At 37.3% G+C, this 17,676-nt stretch overlaps 1 protein-coding gene across 2 annotated transcripts in view; it reads right to left on the bottom strand.

Moving 5' to 3' along the window:
• Positions 1–2,135: 2,135 nt before the first annotated feature.
• Positions 2,136–17,676, bottom strand: part of SNX9 (sorting nexin 9) — a 456,733-nt gene continuing 441,192 nt past the window's right edge. For both annotated transcript variants that reach the window (XM_063443408.1, XM_063443407.1), the window contains 3 exons: positions 15,312–15,403; positions 2,819–3,423; positions 2,136–2,776 (listed from right to left, as the gene is read on the bottom strand). In XM_063443408.1, coding sequence (XP_063299478.1) covers positions 3,373–3,423; positions 15,312–15,403 — 143 coding nt within the window. In that variant the 3' untranslated portion in view covers positions 2,136–2,776; positions 2,819–3,372. The remainder of the gene's footprint in view (positions 2,777–2,818; positions 3,424–15,311; positions 15,404–17,676) is intronic.

The following is a 17,676-nucleotide window of genomic DNA, read 5'->3' on the forward strand; positions in this document are numbered from 1 at the left end:
TATATACACCCTGTTCCAAAATTATTATTATCCGATGCATGAATCTGACAGAAATCTTCCTCAATGTGCCTTTATCTGCACAAACCCGTCTGTGCTCTGAATCAGCCACAAATCTCTTAATAGTGCGATGATCACGCTTACGTTTTTGTGAAATATCTAGTGTTTTCATCCCCCGTCCAAGGCATTGAACTATTTCACTCTTTTCAGCAGCAGAGAGATCCTTTTTCTTCCCCATATTGAATGACAATGGTGCTCTGCTTAATAACCTGGAACACCCTCCTTTAGTAGTTTTTACTTCAATTGGGCTCACCTAGCAATCTAATTATCACAGGTGTCCGAGATTGTTTTCAGTGATCAAAAGAGCCCTGAGACACAATGCAATCCATGAGCTAAACTGAAAAAAAAAAAAATTTAATCTTTGTGACACTTAAATATAATTTGCATAATAATTTGGAACAGGGTGTAATCCACAGTAGCAACTCACAGTGATAGCTGATTTGCAGGTATCTGTGGAAAGTATAACTTAAAGGACCACTATAGGCACACAGACTACTTCAGCTCAATTAAGTGATCTGGGTGCCAGGTCCTCATAGTTTTAACCCTGCAGTGTAAACATAGCAGTTTCATAGAAACTGCTATGTTTACACTGCAGGGTTAATCCAGCCTCTAGTGGCTGTCTCCCTGAGAGCCACTAAAGGCGCTTCTGCGATTCTCAGTTTGAAAATCACATTGAACTCAGGCAGCGTGAGTTCAAATCCCCATAGGAAAGCATTGAGTAATGCTTTCCTATGGGCGGTTTGAATGCGTGTGGGGCTCTGGCCGTGCATGTACATTCGGCTCCACTTGGGAGCTTAAGTCAGCAGGGGGAAGAGAGGTCACCAGCGCCGAGGGAGTCCGGAACTGGATTAAGGTTAGCGACTGAAGGGGTTTTAACATCTTTAGCCCAGCGGGAGGAGGGCCATGAGGAAGGGGGTGGGGGGGGGGACCTAATAATCCTATAGTGCCAGGAAAACGGGTTTGTTCCTTTAACCCCTTAAGGACACATGACGTGTGTGACATGTCATGATTCCCTTTTATTCCAGAAGTTTGGTCCTTAAGGGGTTAAAATAACTGCAAATCAGCACTGACATACAGAACTATTAAAAACTGCTGTGCAGAGTTTATACAGAAAGAGTATGAGAGTAAATTAAATTAGTGTACTGGACTGCTGCTTACCAGTGCAGCAAAAATATACACACAAATGAACAAAAATGAATGGTGCATACATTTTTAAAATGCATATTTTATGGCAAAAGTTTTTATTAACCTGAGAAAAAAGGCATTTCAATGTGTCAAACTCCTATTAGATTTAACTTTGTATGATTTTTCTTTTGACTGTGGGTGAGTATTCATTAAAGGAACACTTCACTCTGCTTAAGAACTATTTGACAACTTACCTGTGGTCTGCCTTTCTTACAAGGTTTGCTTTAACTAAGGGCAGGAGTTTCTACTAAAAACCCTAGATAAGTTGTCAAACTCTTCTTAAATGATTTGCCTACTTACCCTTGGAGAGAGCCAACACACTGCTGACATTATAGTAATTTAGGTTTCAGAAAACAAAGTGGTAAAGAAGACTCAGAGGGTAGCATTTTGGATTTCAGTTAGTACTTTTGGGTAGCAGCAAGTTTGTTTTGAATTGTACAACCCATAAAAAAACCTGAGAAAAACAAGTGACCTGCGCTCTCTCCTTAATCCCTATGTATTTTTGGAGGTAACTAAAAAAACCTCCATTTGTTTTAAAATACATAGGGATTAAGGAGAGAGCGCAGGTAACTTGTTTTTCTTTGGTTTTTACTTTATATTGGGGCTGATGTGTACTGTAGTCTTTGCTGACGCCCAGTAGTGATGTGAGTGAGCGCAGGACTTATCTTTCTGCATTTGTATCCATAAAAAACCTGCACTGACTCGGGTTATGACAGGTTTTCATTATGTGATAATTATTTTTAAATCATGAATAATAGCAGAAATTCTTGTAAAATTTAATTTCTGGTCAAACTAAGCTATTAAGAAGACCCACAGCTAAGAAGACCCACAGCTAAGAAGACCCACACCTCCCTAAAGACCATAGTGATTCAACACAGTTTACAAGGACAACATTTTGTTTCTACAGTGGACATATTAAACTGTATTTGTCATGGATAGGTGTCTCACGAAATGTATGATAGAAAATAACAGGGAAGGCAAAAAAGTATGTTGTCCTGGTAAATATAAAATGACATTAGTTTAGCATACAACCCAAATCAGAATGATAGCGATATTCTAAATTAAAATATGGGCAAATCTTGCCAGTTTCGCCAACAGTGCTTATTTCACTATTCAGCAAAATCCACATGTAGAGTACATTCCTGTGATTCTTAGCACTACTGGTGCTAAGAATTGTGACTAATTCAAAGTTAAAGTTCTATAAGTGGAACAATTGTCATGGAAACCAATGGAATGCTGTTTTTGATCCTCTTATGGAACTTTATCTTTGCATCCCATCTGCTAATACACTCTTTTGGATACATATCTAAAGGTTTTAATTATAACCTCTCTTGTTGATGTTTAGCTTTGTAGTATCTCTTCCAATATATTTGAAGTTCACACACATAAATGATTTACAACAAAGTTGAGTAAATATAAAGGTATGTCTTATGGCGATATAACAATTATGTGGCACAATACAATCTTATTAATTAATATATGGTGGAATATGATGGTGTGTGTGTATATACACAATATACACACACACACAACACTATATATATATATATATATATATACACACACACACACACACATATATATATATGTATGTATATATATATACACAAGATTTGCATATATATGCACACATTTATGTAATTTAGTGTTAGCAAATATAACGCTTTTTGTTTTCATGAATTAATGTGAATATGAAATAACATTTCAAAGCACAATGTGGATTTAACAAAATAAATAGCAAGTTAGCCATTTACTAACAAGAGAACACAAGAAGCTGAACGGTGGTACAAGGCTCTTGTTACTGTAGATCTGTCCTTCAGTTGTGGAACACCACTACATTCAGGCACTTAACTGCTGGAGGAGTAAGGCATGACATAATTCACCAACTGCATTTCAAAATGAACATATACTTCATAAGCCATGACAAGTAAGTGCACTGGAAAATTCTGTCATCATGGGACAGAGAACTAATTTTAACTTACAACACCTTAATTATAATCAAGATGCATTGTAAATGTGGCTGTGCAAATCCAGGTTTCACTCCTGGTTGTAGAGTCCAAATGGCTTACAATATCCACCAATTGGAATTAGGCACTTCCAAGTTATTTTTCAGATCATGTTTTGGACATCTTATTGCATCACAGGGAATCGGCTGAGAGCTTGCTTCAATTTCTCAGCTATCTGAGGGAAACAAGACAGTATGTGAATAAAGATTTCTATAGGTTAACAGAAACAAAATGAGCTCAAAGCTGATAAAATGTGGTATGTTTTAATGATAATTAAAGTTAATTGAACAAGTTATACATACAGTATCTCACAAAAGTGAGTACACTCCTCACATGTTTGTAAATATTTTATTATATCTTTTCATGTGACAACACTGATGAAATGACACTCTGCTACTGTCAGGATCGGGACAGGGATCCAACACGCAGGGTACAAAGAGTGGAAAGGTACGTATACCGGGCCTTAGAATGGCCGGACTAACGTACCGAGAGTAATAGAGAATAGTCAGAGACAAGCCGAGGTCGAGGGAACGAGAAGACAGATAAGCGAGAGACAAGCCGGGTCAAGGGATAACAGAGAAGCAGGGTAGTACAACAAGCCGAGTCAAAACCAATAGAGCAAACTAGAATACCAGAGCACTGAGTGACTAGTCAAGCTAGAACCACGACAGGGCAATGAGCTGAAGTGAGAAGTAAGCTTAAATACCCTGGCTCCGGATAGTAGACCCGCCTCCGACAAGTACCGATTGGATATCGGACACTTGAGTGACAGGTCGCTCGTGATAGCGTCATGACGTCACGTATTGAGCGTCCCGCTAGAAAAGGACGTGGATTCCTCGCGGTCGGTGTTTAAGTGACTGGATGAACCGCGAGGAACGAAGGAAACAGCTCGTTTGGAGGGATAAACTACTAAGTCTCTACCTCTTTTAGAGGTAGAGGCCTCAGGTACCCTGACAGCTACAATGTAAAGTAGTAAGTGTACAGCCTATATAACAGTGTCAATTTGCTGTCCCCTCAAAATACCTCAACACACAGCCATTAATGTCTAAACCATTGGCAACAAAAGTGAGTACACCCCTAAGTGGGAATGTTCAAATTGTGCCCAATTAGCCATTTTCCATTGTAGCAGAGTGAAATTTCTTCAGTGTTGTCACATGAAAAGATATAATAACATATTTACAAATATGTGAGGGGTGTACTCACTTTTGTGAGATACTGTGTGTGTATGTATCTATATATATATATATATATATATATAATTTTATTTTTTTTACTTAAGCAAGTTTATATTACAAATGGAGCAGGTCAAGAAATCCATATGTGTGTCGCAGAACACCATTTTTTGCTACATTCATAGCTATTTACCTTGAACAAAATCCTTCCTACCTAAAAACCTAATGCTAAAACATAGCATTAAAATGCACAGTTTATCCACCTGTGCCACATTTTTTTTTCTAAATTCACCAATTTAATATATTGCTAATGTATATTTGTAAAATATTATCAAACTCCAGTCATGTGCTCTTTTTAAAATAGTCTTAATTTTTTTTTATTTTTTATTGGCAGTATAACATTTTTTCTACACATAATAATCAAAATGATTTACCATGCAAATTCAACTGAGACATTTCTCTAATTCTAGAGTAGCGCTTATGTTATTACCCAACCCAATAATACTCATTTTATTAATAAGGTAGAGCCGATATTATCATATCGGACCCAGCTGAGGAAGCCGTCGGGATTACGGTAAAATGCGTTCTGGGAACTTTTTAGTGATTACCTTCATGCCCATAATATATGCTATTAAGTATTTTTATTTTTATTGAATAATATTATAATCCTAATATGGGATATTGTTTTTAAGCTAATTGGCCACTATAATTTTAAGATATATATAAATAAAGTTTTCACAACTATTACTGTGGACTGTCGGTTCCTGCATATAGGAGTGTAGTCCTCTACTACACAATGTGCTGTGACAGAACCGAAATTAGTGGCTCCATCCTTGTGAGTATATCGCTTACTATATTATATGTGATTATTGGTGACCTAATATACTGCACCATATATTCATTTTTATTTGAGTCTAGAGTACACTGCATAAGACCACCCAACCAGAAGAAGGGGAAGGCCGCCTCTACAGACCTACAAATCCTTATCCCTGAGCTTGGTGTTAAGCTCAGGAGAATGTGAGTGTATTATCATAAACTTATATAATAATATGTAATATATTACAGTATCACACTATTGGAGGTTTTCGATTTATTCTATAGGTGTATTCCTGAAAAAATATATTCACTCTGAAATTATCATTGGGACAAGTATTCTCTGGTCTGGCTCAACAGAACCTTGCATATGTATGTAGCGCTACACCTTTCTTTGTATTTGTGCTATATGCGAGTTAGTGTAAAAAAAGAGATTACATCTAGGTGTTATAGCAGCTATTTCTTTAAAAGTTATATACATTGGGTATTAGTAATATATATAGTTTTAGCACCGGTACATAGTCTCTATTTTTCCGTATTTTAATATTAATATATATATATATATATATATATATATATATATATATATATATATAATATAATATATATATAAGTATCAAAATACACATAGAATATTGATTAAATATATATAATTATATATATATATTTATATATAATATAAAATACATATGTAAATAGGTTAAAAAAACAGTATATATATATATATATATGTGCAATTTTGTTCTAACTGTATTTTGATATTTATATATTGATATCAAAATACACGTAGAACAAAATAATATATCTATATCCATATACATATAAATAAATCTATTTAATCTACATAAGTATATACCACTACATATATACCTATATATAAATAAAAAAATTCTATAATTTTATATATATATATATATATATATATATATATATATATATATATATATATATATATATATATATATATATATATATATATAAAATTCACACTGGGTCCCGCACTCCTGCTCCCAGTCTTGTTTATTGCCTAGGTGCCACTCTGACCTCAAAATATATTTACCTTGTTGGAAGTGCACTCACAGGACTCGATACCGTTGCCAAAAATGTGCCATTTATTCAAGCTTCAAAAGTTGATTACATGATGTCGACATTTCAGTCCACTAGGGTCTTGAAAAAAGTCCCTAGTGGACTGAAACGTCGACACTATGTAATCAACTTTTGAAGCTTGAATAAATGGTACATTTTTGGCAACAGTATGGAGTCCTGTGAGTGCACTTCCAACAAGGTATTTTATAGATAGATATAGATTACCGTATATACTCTAGTATAAGCCGAGTTTTTCAGCACATTTTTTGTGCTGAAAAACCCCAACTCGACTTATACTCGAGTCAATAGTCTGTATTATGGCAATTTGCATTGCCATAATACAGACTGGGGCTGTGGGGGCTGTGAGAAAGCGTTACTTACCTCTCCTGCAGCTCCTGTCAGCTCTCTCCTACTCCCCACTGAACTACCAATGCCACTAGACCACCAGGGAAGGAGCCCCCCTCCCTGCTATGTATAAAGCAGGAGGGGGGACGAAAAAAAAGAAAATAATAAATATTACCAATAAAATAATAAAAAATAAATATTAAAATAATAAAAAAATAATAATTAAATAAAATAATCAAAATGAATTATAAAAAATATTAAAATAATAAAAAAATAAAAAAAAATGCCCACTCCCCACCAAGGCTCTGCAACACACACACACACACACACACACACTGCACACATACTCATACACACATACACACACGCTGCACTCCTACACACACGCTGCACTCCTACACACACGCTGCACTCCTACACACACGCTGCACTCCTACACACACGCTGCACTCCTACACACACGCTGCACTCCTACACACACGCTGCACTCCTACACACACGCTGCACTCCTACACACACGCTGCACTCCTACACACACGCTGCACTCCTACACACACGCTGCACTCCTACACACGCTGCACTCCTACACACGCTGCACTCATACACACGCTGTAAATAAATATTCAATTAAACTAATTTTTTTAGGATCTAATTTTATTTAGAAATTTACCAGTAGCTGCTGCATTTCCCACCCTCGTCTTATACTCGAGTCAATAAGTTTTCCCAGTTTTTTGGGGTAAAATTAGGGGCCTCGGCTTATATTCCGGTCGGCTTATACTCGAGTATATACGGTATATATATATATATATATATATATATATATATATATATATATATAAACAAATAGAAAGGAGTGCACTCGAGAGGACTTCTTTGAAAAAATCAATGTAGTTTATTTTGCAAACGTGCAAACATTCGGCCCCAATCGGACTCAGACCTACCTGTCTCATCTGAACCACGGGACATCGTAAGAGAATTACAAAAGCTGAAACAAAGACAAATAGATCTCGAACTACACGCCACTTACCTTTCAGACTATTATCGTATGAAAAAAATACCCAGAGGCTTTCGGATTAAGAATGTCCCTACCATTGGAAGAAACAACCCAGAGGTCTGTCGTAAGTGGATTGGCATATTAAATAAATGTTCCTTAGACTTAATGTTGGTTGTGATTGAGGAGGTAGGTCGAGAATTAAAAATTACTAAATTTAAAATATCTGATTATGAAGTATCACACTCTACTACAATAGCGGCACCTAATTGTGACTTGTTGATTCAGAAATTAACTGAAGATTTGAAACGTTATAAAAACGATTTGGTTAGGTTCAAGAGAGAAAAACTCGCAAAAGTTCAGGCAGACTATTCTGAACACAGAGTATACAGATGGCTATCTGGAGATAACAGCAGACCTGTATACAGAACCTATAAGCCCCGCATCAGAAAACCGATTGCTTCTACGATTGATTTTACCTCAGGCGAATCGGCGTCTGACTCTGAACAGAGGAGCTTACAGAGGGAGAGAGCTTACTCAAAAAACTCTGAACAAAGTGATTCATCTTTTTTAGAACCAGGTCTTGGTCTGGTGAGAGAATCGATCGGTGGGGGTCACTCCGGCATAGAGCACCCTCCAAACATCAACACTACACTCGGAGGGGGCAGAAAGGGAAGAGGCACTGGACACAGAGGACGACCACCACGGAGACGTTAGAAGATCCCATTATCAATTTATCGGCCAGAGCTCTCACTCATACAGAAATTATGCTACTGAAGAAAGGTCTTTCTTTTGTCCCTACATCCAGAATTCACAAATTCCAATGGGAAATCGATCAATTTAAGTTTAATAGAAAACTCCGTTTAGTAGACTACTTCAAAAATTCTAATCGGCAACAACAAACCAAAGAGGTGGGAATTGAACGATTCAAGTTGCGAAGCTCATTTGACCCCATTACTTCTAATACCACACTTAAAACTTTCTCTCAAATGCTTAGGACTGATACAACAGAAGCACTGATGAATAAAAGGCAGTCCAGATCCAACATTTCCAAAAGCGAAAGAGAGGCTCTACAAAGTTTGGCTAATGACATGTCAATTATTATACGGCCAGCGGATAAGGGTGGTGCACTAGTCATTCTACAATATGAAGATTATAGGGCAGAAATCCTTAAACAATTATCGGATACGAGGGTCTATGAGTACACTCTTGTAGACCCAGTGAATGAATTTAGTAAGACCATTCAACAGACACTTCAGAGGGGCTTGGAATCAGGCTTCCTCACTACTGCTGAGTTTGAGTATTTATTTGAAACCCACCCGAGGTGCCCGATTATTTATACACTGCCGAAGGTCCATAAAAACTTGAAGCACCCACCAGGCCGACCAATTGTGTCTGCAATTGGCGGCCTTTTGGAACCCATTGGAAAATGGTTAGACACCAAATTCAAGAAACTGATAATGTCATTACCGACTTATGTGAAGGACTCTGCACAGGTTATAACTACTTTGAGATCCATTGAACTCCCTCCACAAGGGGTCTTTTTGGCGGCTATTGATGTAAGCAGTCTATATACCATCATTCCCCACGAAGAGGGAATATTTGCCATGCAACAAGTACTATCACAACATCAAGAGAAAATTGAGCCTCCAATTGAATATATCCTTGAACTACTGGAATTATGTCTCACACTAAACTACTTCAGAGTCTCACACTAAACTACTTCAGATTTGAGAAGTCATTCTACATTCAAATCTCGGGGACTTCTATGGGTGCCCCTATGGCACCTATGTATGCAAATGCATATATGCATATTTATGAACAACGATACATCCTACAAGAATATGGCCAGTATATTTTGAAGTATTTCAGATATATCGACGACATCTTCATTATCTGGTCTGGGGAAGAACAAACATTACTTGACATGTTACAGTCACTCAATCAGCTTGACTCACCTGTTAGACTAACATATCAAATTGACAACAAACAGATGGACTTTTTGGATCTTCGGATTTTCATTGAAAACAACAAACTGGGCTACACTCTGTTTACGAAAAAGACTGACCGTAACACGTTACTACATGCCACCAGTCATCATCCTCCCAACCTTATCAAATCTCTCCCGGTATCCCAGTTTATTAGGGTACTGAGGAACAATTCGGACTCCATTAAGGCTGCTTCACAGGTACAAGAGATGTTTGAAAAATTCACCCAAAGAGGATACTCAAGATTTATATTGGAAAGGGCATACTCTAAGGCATTACAAATATATACAGATGGACCCATGGCAAAGAACACACAGACAAGACTAACCTTTCCCCAAACTTATCACTCACAGTCTAGGGATATATCTGAAAAGCTACGGAATAATTGGGAAGTACTCAGAAAAGACAAAACATTACCTGTGATATTCCAGCAAAGTCCTATGATAAGCTATAGGAGAAATAAGAACCTAAGGGACTATTTGGTTCACACGGATATACAAACCCCGGGTCAATACACACAACAGAATCCTGGCTGCTTTCGTTGCTTAAAATGTACAGCTTGCAACAATATGACACCCGGAAAATCTTTTTTTCACCCCCATTCTGGCAAAGAATATAAGATACGACAACGGATTACCTGTACTACAACACATGTCGTTTATCGGATCACATGCCCCTGTGGCCTTATGTACATTGGGAAAAAGTCTAATGACTTAAGGGAACGAATGAGAGGACACAGGTCAACTATCAGAATAGCACTTTCCAGCGGCACTGCATCTACTCCTATAGCCAAACACTTTCTTGAGATGGGACATTCACTACCAACCTTGAAATTTATGGGCATTGAACATGTTCCGACCCCGGTGATGGGGGGTGATAGAGACACATTGCTTCTCCAGAGAGAAGCCTTTTGGATTTTTACACTGGGGACTTTGTCTCCAGGGGGACTAAATGAGATCAATCCTTTGAATTGTTTTATTTTGAAAAGATAATGTTGTGTTTAATTACTGCTGGTTCAAATAGCCTTATCAGGATAACAGTAACTTTTTTGTTTCTTTTTTCTTAGTGTTTCAGACTATGTAACTCAAGCCTTTTTTATACTGCATATATGTTACTCGATATTGATGACTGCATTTCTCTAGGTCCTTGAATTCTCTTTATGGGATTGGTTTGCTACCCTTACTGATATCTACTATGTTGGTTTATATATATTTACTTCTTAGATCTCTTATAAGATCTGTATGCTGGGGAGGCACCCTTATCCTTCTTTCTCTATAGATCTTCCTTGTATTTTAAGGATGTTCGAGTATGGGAATTTCCACATCTCGGCAATCCATTTGTTTACTTTCCATTCACTATTCACACTCCACAGGGTTAATCTCTCTAGTTTGAGATAACGTTCTCTGACCTCTGACATAGCACTGATTACGTCACAACCTCTTTTTCGTATAGTTCACTCTCCAATCAAAACTCTGCTCTACCGTATTTAAATCACTATTTTTCCCGCTATTCACTGTCTTGATAAAAGTCCTTCGTGGACTGAAACGTCGACTTGATCGTTTCTGAATGTTTGCACGTTTGCAAAATAAACTACATTGATTTTTTCAAAGAAGTCCTCTCGAGTGCACTCCTTTCTATTTGTTTACATTAACGGCTGAGGCAGCACCGAGGCAAGTACAAGACCGGAAAATTGAGTGCGGGACATCCGATATTCTATATATATATATATATATATATATATATATATATATAAAAATTCTACGTATATATTTATGTAATATATAAATATATATACATAATTAGGTCATTTTATTTTTTACAATTTGCAGGACCTGCCTGACAACCCAGGCAGAAAGTCCAGGGAATTTCATTTGCTACCACTATATTTAACCCTGTAACTTTCCAAGACACCATAAAACCTGTACATGGCAGGTACTGTTTTACTCGGGAGACTTGGCTGAACACAAATATTAGTGTTTCAAAACATTAAAATGTTTTACAACGATATCGTCAGTGAAAGTGAAATATTTAGCATTTTTCACACACAAATGGCACTTACACTGACAATATAATTGTTGTGATACATTTTACTGTTTTGAAACACTAATATTTGTGTTCAGTGAAGTCTCCCGAGTATAAAAGTACCCCTCCTGTACAGATTTTATGGTGTTTTTAAAACTTACAGAGGCAAATTTAAGGCATGCATTTCAGTTTTTTCACATTGAAATTCGCCAGATTGGTTACGTTGCCCTTGAGACCGTATGGTAGCCCAGACATTAAAATTACAAGTCACAAACACTGGCCAAAATTGGCGTTCAAATTTTTTTTTCTCATTTTTCACACACAAACATATATTAAAGGACCGCTATAGTCACCCAGAACACTTCAGCTCAATAAAGTGGTCTGGGTGCCAGGTCCCCCAGGGTTTAACCCTGCAGCTGTAAACATTGCAGTTTCAAAGAAACTGCTATGTTTACATTGCAGGGTTAATTCCAGCCTCTAGTGGCTGTCTTCCTGACACTCGCTAGAGGCACTTCCGCGATACTCAATGTGAAAATCGCATTGAGCACGCAGAACGTCCATAGGACAGCATTGAGTAATGCTTTCTTATGTGCGGTATGAATGCACGCGCGGCTCTGGACGCGCATTCGGCTCCACTCGGGAGCTGACGTCGGAGGGGGAGTAGAGGTCAACAGCACAAAGGGAGCCCGGCACTGGAGCAGGAGGGGGGCCCTGAAGGTGGGGGGGGGAGCTAAGGACTATATATAGTGCCAGGAAAACAAGTTTGTTTTCCTGGCATTATAGTGGTCCTTTAACGCTAAATTTGGCCAGTGTTTGTAACCAAGTGGCTACTAAAAAAGACTGAACATGCCCCATTTACAATACCTTGGGTTGTCTACTATTGCAAATGGTATGGCATCATGGGGGTAATTCTCATTCCTGGGCTACCATACAGTCTCAAAGGCAACGTAACCAATCTGGCGAATTTCAGTGTGAAAAAAAAGAAAAAAATTTAATGGGTTATACTTGACCCTGTAACTTCCCAAAACACCATAAAACCTGTACACACCGGTACTGTTTACACATTTTATTGAAGTAAAAGCAAACAGTATTATGACATTCACAGTTACAATGTCATGTAGAACTAAAAAAATAATGTCTTATTTTCTCCTATTTTTTTTTACATTTTATTCATTAAATTATGTTTCATAGCTAATTATTTGATGTTAAATTAAAGCCCTGTTTCCTCTGAATTAAATTATATATAATAAGTGTGGGTGCACTTAATATGAAAGAGGTGAATTACGGTTTAACAGACATATAGTCAAATTCCAGGTTTTGTTTACGTTTTGATCACAACGTGTACATTTGGCTCTGTCCTTAACCCCTTAAGACCGCAGGACGTTCTATGCCGTCCTTATTTTGGTGGCTCTAAACGCTGCAGGACGGCATAGAACGTCCTGCGATCTTTTGTACTTACCCGGTCGCCGGCGATCTCACGCCGGCGATCACGGCATGGGGGACTTACCTGGGAGCCCAGGGAGTCCCCCTCTGACCTCTTCGGCCCCCCAGGGCCATGTGATCGCGAGGTCCTTGCGAGGACCCCGAGATCACATGGACGGCATAGCCGTCCATGTCAATGCCAGCAGGGGGAGTGCCTGTAATGACAGGTACTCCCCCTGCTGTCTGAAAATAAAATAAATAATATATGCTTAGATCATATATATATATTTATTATATATATGATCTAAGTATATATATACACATATACACATAAATATACATACACTGTCTACGTGTATTTTAATATTAATATATACATAATTATATATATATTAATATCAAAATACACGTACAATGATATTGATTAAATATATATAATTTTCATTATATATATTTATATATAATAATAAATAAATAAATATATAAATATGTAAAAAAAAATAATAAAAAAAAAATAGATAAATATATAAACATGCGTAATTTCGTTCTAATTGTATTTTAAAATTAATATACATATATTGATATCAAAATACATGTACAACGAAATAATATATATATCTATATACATAAGTATATACGTATATATCACTATATATATACCTATATATAAATAAAAATAATAAAAAAAATATATACATATATATATACACATATATATATATATATAATAATTCTACGTATATATTTATGTAATAATTTTACATAATTAGGTCATTTTATTAATTACAATTTGCAGGACCTGCCTGACAACCCAGGCCGAAAGTTCAGGGAATTAAATTTTCTAGCACTATATTTAACCCTGTAACTTTCCAAGACACCATAAAACCTGTACATGGGGGGTACTGTTTTACTCGGAAGACTTCGCTGAACACAAATATTAGTGTTTCAAAACAGTTAAATATATTACAACAACGATATCGTCAGTGACAGTGACATTTTTTGCATTTTTCACACACAAATGGCACTTACACTGACGATATCATTGTTGTGATGCGTTTTACTGTTTTGAAACACTAATATTTGTGTTCAGCGAAATCTCCTGAGTATAACAGTACCCCTCATGTACAGGTTTTATGGTGTTTTCAAAAGTTACAGAGTCAAATATAAGGTTTGTGTTTCAGTTTTTTCACATTAAAATTCGCCAGGTTGCCTTTGAGACCGTATGGTAGCCCAGGAATGAAAATTATCCCCATGATGGCATACCATTTGCAATAGTAGACAACCCAGGGTATTGCAAATAGGGTATGTTCAGTTTTTTTAGTAGCCACTTAGTCACAAACACTGGCCAATATTTGCGTTCAAATTCGTTTTTTGCATTTTCAAATATTAACACTAACTTTGGCCAGTGTTTGTGACCAAGTGGCTACTAAAAAAGACTGGACATACTCAATTTGCAATACCTTGGGTTGTCTACTTTTGCAAATGGTATGCCATCATGGGGGTAATTCTTATTCCTGGGCTACCATATGGTCTCAAAGGCAACGTAACCAATCTGGCGAATTTCAATGTGAAAAACTGAAATATGTAACACGCTGTATTTGACTGTAACTTCCCAAAACACCATAAAACCTGTACATAGGGGGTACTGTTTTACACCTGAGACATCGCTGAATACAAATATGTGTATTGTATTGCAGTAAAAGAAAACAGTATTTTGATATTCACAGTTAAAATGTCACGTAGAACTAAAACAATTAAAAAACAATCTTATTTTCTCCCTTTTTTTTTATATTTTTTTCATATTAAATTATGTTCCATACCTAAATATTTGATGTTAAACGAAAGCCCTGTTTCCCCTGAATAAAATTATATATAATAAGTGTGGGTGCATTTAATATGAAAGAGGTGAATTACGGTTGGACAGAAAAACCTGGCAAATGCCAGGTTTTGTTTACGTTTTTTTTGGATCACAACTTGTACATTTGGCTGCGGTCTTAATCATAAGTTAATAATATGCAAATAGTTTAAAAGTTGTATTTTTTTTTACCTAACACAGTTCTTTTAATACCAGTTGTTTATAATGTATGCTTTTATTATTGATTTTAGAGAGCTTTTAAAATTTTGGATAAATAGCTCTCCATTATTGAAGAATTATAACTCCTGTGAAAACCTTCCATTTATACTCTCATCAGCGCATATGGTAATATTTAAAGTGAAAACTTACTGCTTCATAAAACTGGATCTGCTGCTCAAGGTAGAGGCGAAGAACACTATTGTAATCGTATATTCGATTAGAATGGAAGTGATTCATTTCAGCTGCAGACATAGAAGAGGATGAAGAAGATGTAACTTGATATTAAATAAGTCCAAGATACTGTTCAGAATTATTTAAGATATATACACACACATTTTACATACATATATATATATATACATACACACATACACAAAAACAGTCATCAGAAAAAAGTACACCCTCTTTGAATGCTATGGTTTTACATATCAGGACATTAAAGCAAGCATCTGTTCCTTAGTGGGTCTTAAAATTAGGAAAACAACCTCAGATGAACAACACATGACATATTACATTGTGTCATGGTTTATGTAACAAAAATAAAGCCAAAATGGAGAAGCCATGTGTGAAAAACACAGTACACATTATGATTCAATAGCTTGTAGAACCGTCTTTAACAGCAACAACTTAAAGTAATTCATGTAAGACTTGATCAGTCTCTCACATTGTTGTGGAGGGATTTTGGACTCACAACATTGCTTCAGTTCATTGAGGTTTGTAGGCATTTGTTTATGCACTGCTCCCTTAAGGTCCCGCCACAGCATTTCAATCGTGTTGAGGTCTGCAATTTGACTTTGAGTCATTGCAATACCTTGATTCTTTTCTTTTTCAGCCATTCTGTTGTAGATTTTGTAACGGCACCCCGGGTATAGAAGGGGTTAATGCCGCCAAAGATGTTCCCTTCCCGAATACAAGATCAGCTACCGAACACTCCTAAGCGCTGAACAGGAAAACACACAAATAATCCCCCCCAAGTATGAGACAAGGCTCTGTATTGAGGGTCAAGCAGGAATCTGTTTAATGTGGGCTACATGCCCGTCTTTTATGCAGGTCTTGCACCCAGGGACACGGTGGAAGACTGGGACAAGTTTTTACAGTAACCAATCAAAAGCAGACACATGGATAAACACTCCCACATGAACATTACAGACCCTCCTCTCTATCCTGGAGATAATTGGGTTGAGTGCTAGAAGTAACTCAATTACCTCCAGAGATAGAGCATAACCTCCATTTTACATGAACAGTGAAATACAATAAAATATATAATTCCCAAACTACCGAACAGAATCCCCACATTCAACGTATCCCTAGATAGCTTAGATCCGAGCGCACAATATTGCCGAATAGCGCTCAGATCCCATACACACAGTTCAATCACCATGGAGCTAAAGTCTTGCACATAGTGTATTCGTCAAACGAATGGGCTCCATGGGATGGCTATCTGGGGTGGCTCTGTTCATATAGTCAATGTACCGAACGGAACAGCATTCGTATAAACCAGGAACAGGACGAAGGAGGGTCTGCGACTAATATTAAAATTAGTGTCCGATCTTAGTTCCATGGATTTGTTGACGAACACCGCTGGGCGTTTGAATGTCCAAAATGGCCACTGCCACGTGTTCGTTCATACGAACAATGACCAGCCAGCCGACCATTCGGGAGTTGGAAGTGTCTGCGGTTAACCACAACGTTAATGAGGGCAGAAAGGTTAACAAGCAGCACACTTCCCTGCTAGGTGGCCTGCCATTTGGTAGTTCTTTCGTGTAAAGGGGAATAAACGTAGGGCCGTACGGACAAGTGGCAATAACCGAACAAACAGACTTGGTTAAATCCAAGTAATCCATAGACAGAGAGGTCTGTCACAGATGTGATGCTGTAGGATAAAATAGGAAAAGAAGGTGCAGCGCCTGAGGTGTCCTTTAGGAAATGTATGCAATGACAAAAAAAAATACAAATAAATAGACAGTGTGGTCCAGGGGTAGTCAACCTTTTAATACCTACCGCCAACTTCTGTATCCTTGTTGATGGTAACATTTCTTTGCCACAGTAACTAATGTTATAGTGCACGTGTGATTATTTTTTTAGAAAGGTTAAAAAAAAAAAAAAATTCTACTTAAATCTTATTTTGTATTTTTTTATACTACTTTTTTTCCTATGTGTGTCTGTGAGGTGCTGTGTATGTGTATGAGAGGTGCAGTGTGTGTGTGTGTGTGAGGAAGCAGTGTGTATAAAGGGTGCTGTGTGTGTGTGAAGGGTGCTGTATGTGAGGGGGAGCAGTGTGTGAGAGAGGTGGTGTGTGTGTGAAGGGTGCTGTATGTGAGGGGGGCAGTGTGTGAGAGAGGTGGTGTGTGTGTGTGAAGGGTGCTGTGTGTGAGGGGGTAGTGTGTGTCTAAAGGATGAAGTGTGCTATGTGTGAGGGGGTAGTATGCAGGGCCGGACTGGGAATTAAAAGCAGCCCTGGAAAAACATTTTTTACCAGCCCCATAATGCGTCGCGCCAGCATAGTGTGCAGATA

The sequence above is a fragment of the Pelobates fuscus genome, chromosome 2 (assembly GCF_036172605.1).
Source record: "Pelobates fuscus isolate aPelFus1 chromosome 2, aPelFus1.pri, whole genome shotgun sequence".
Lineage (NCBI taxonomy): Eukaryota > Metazoa > Chordata > Amphibia > Anura > Pelobatidae > Pelobates > Pelobates fuscus.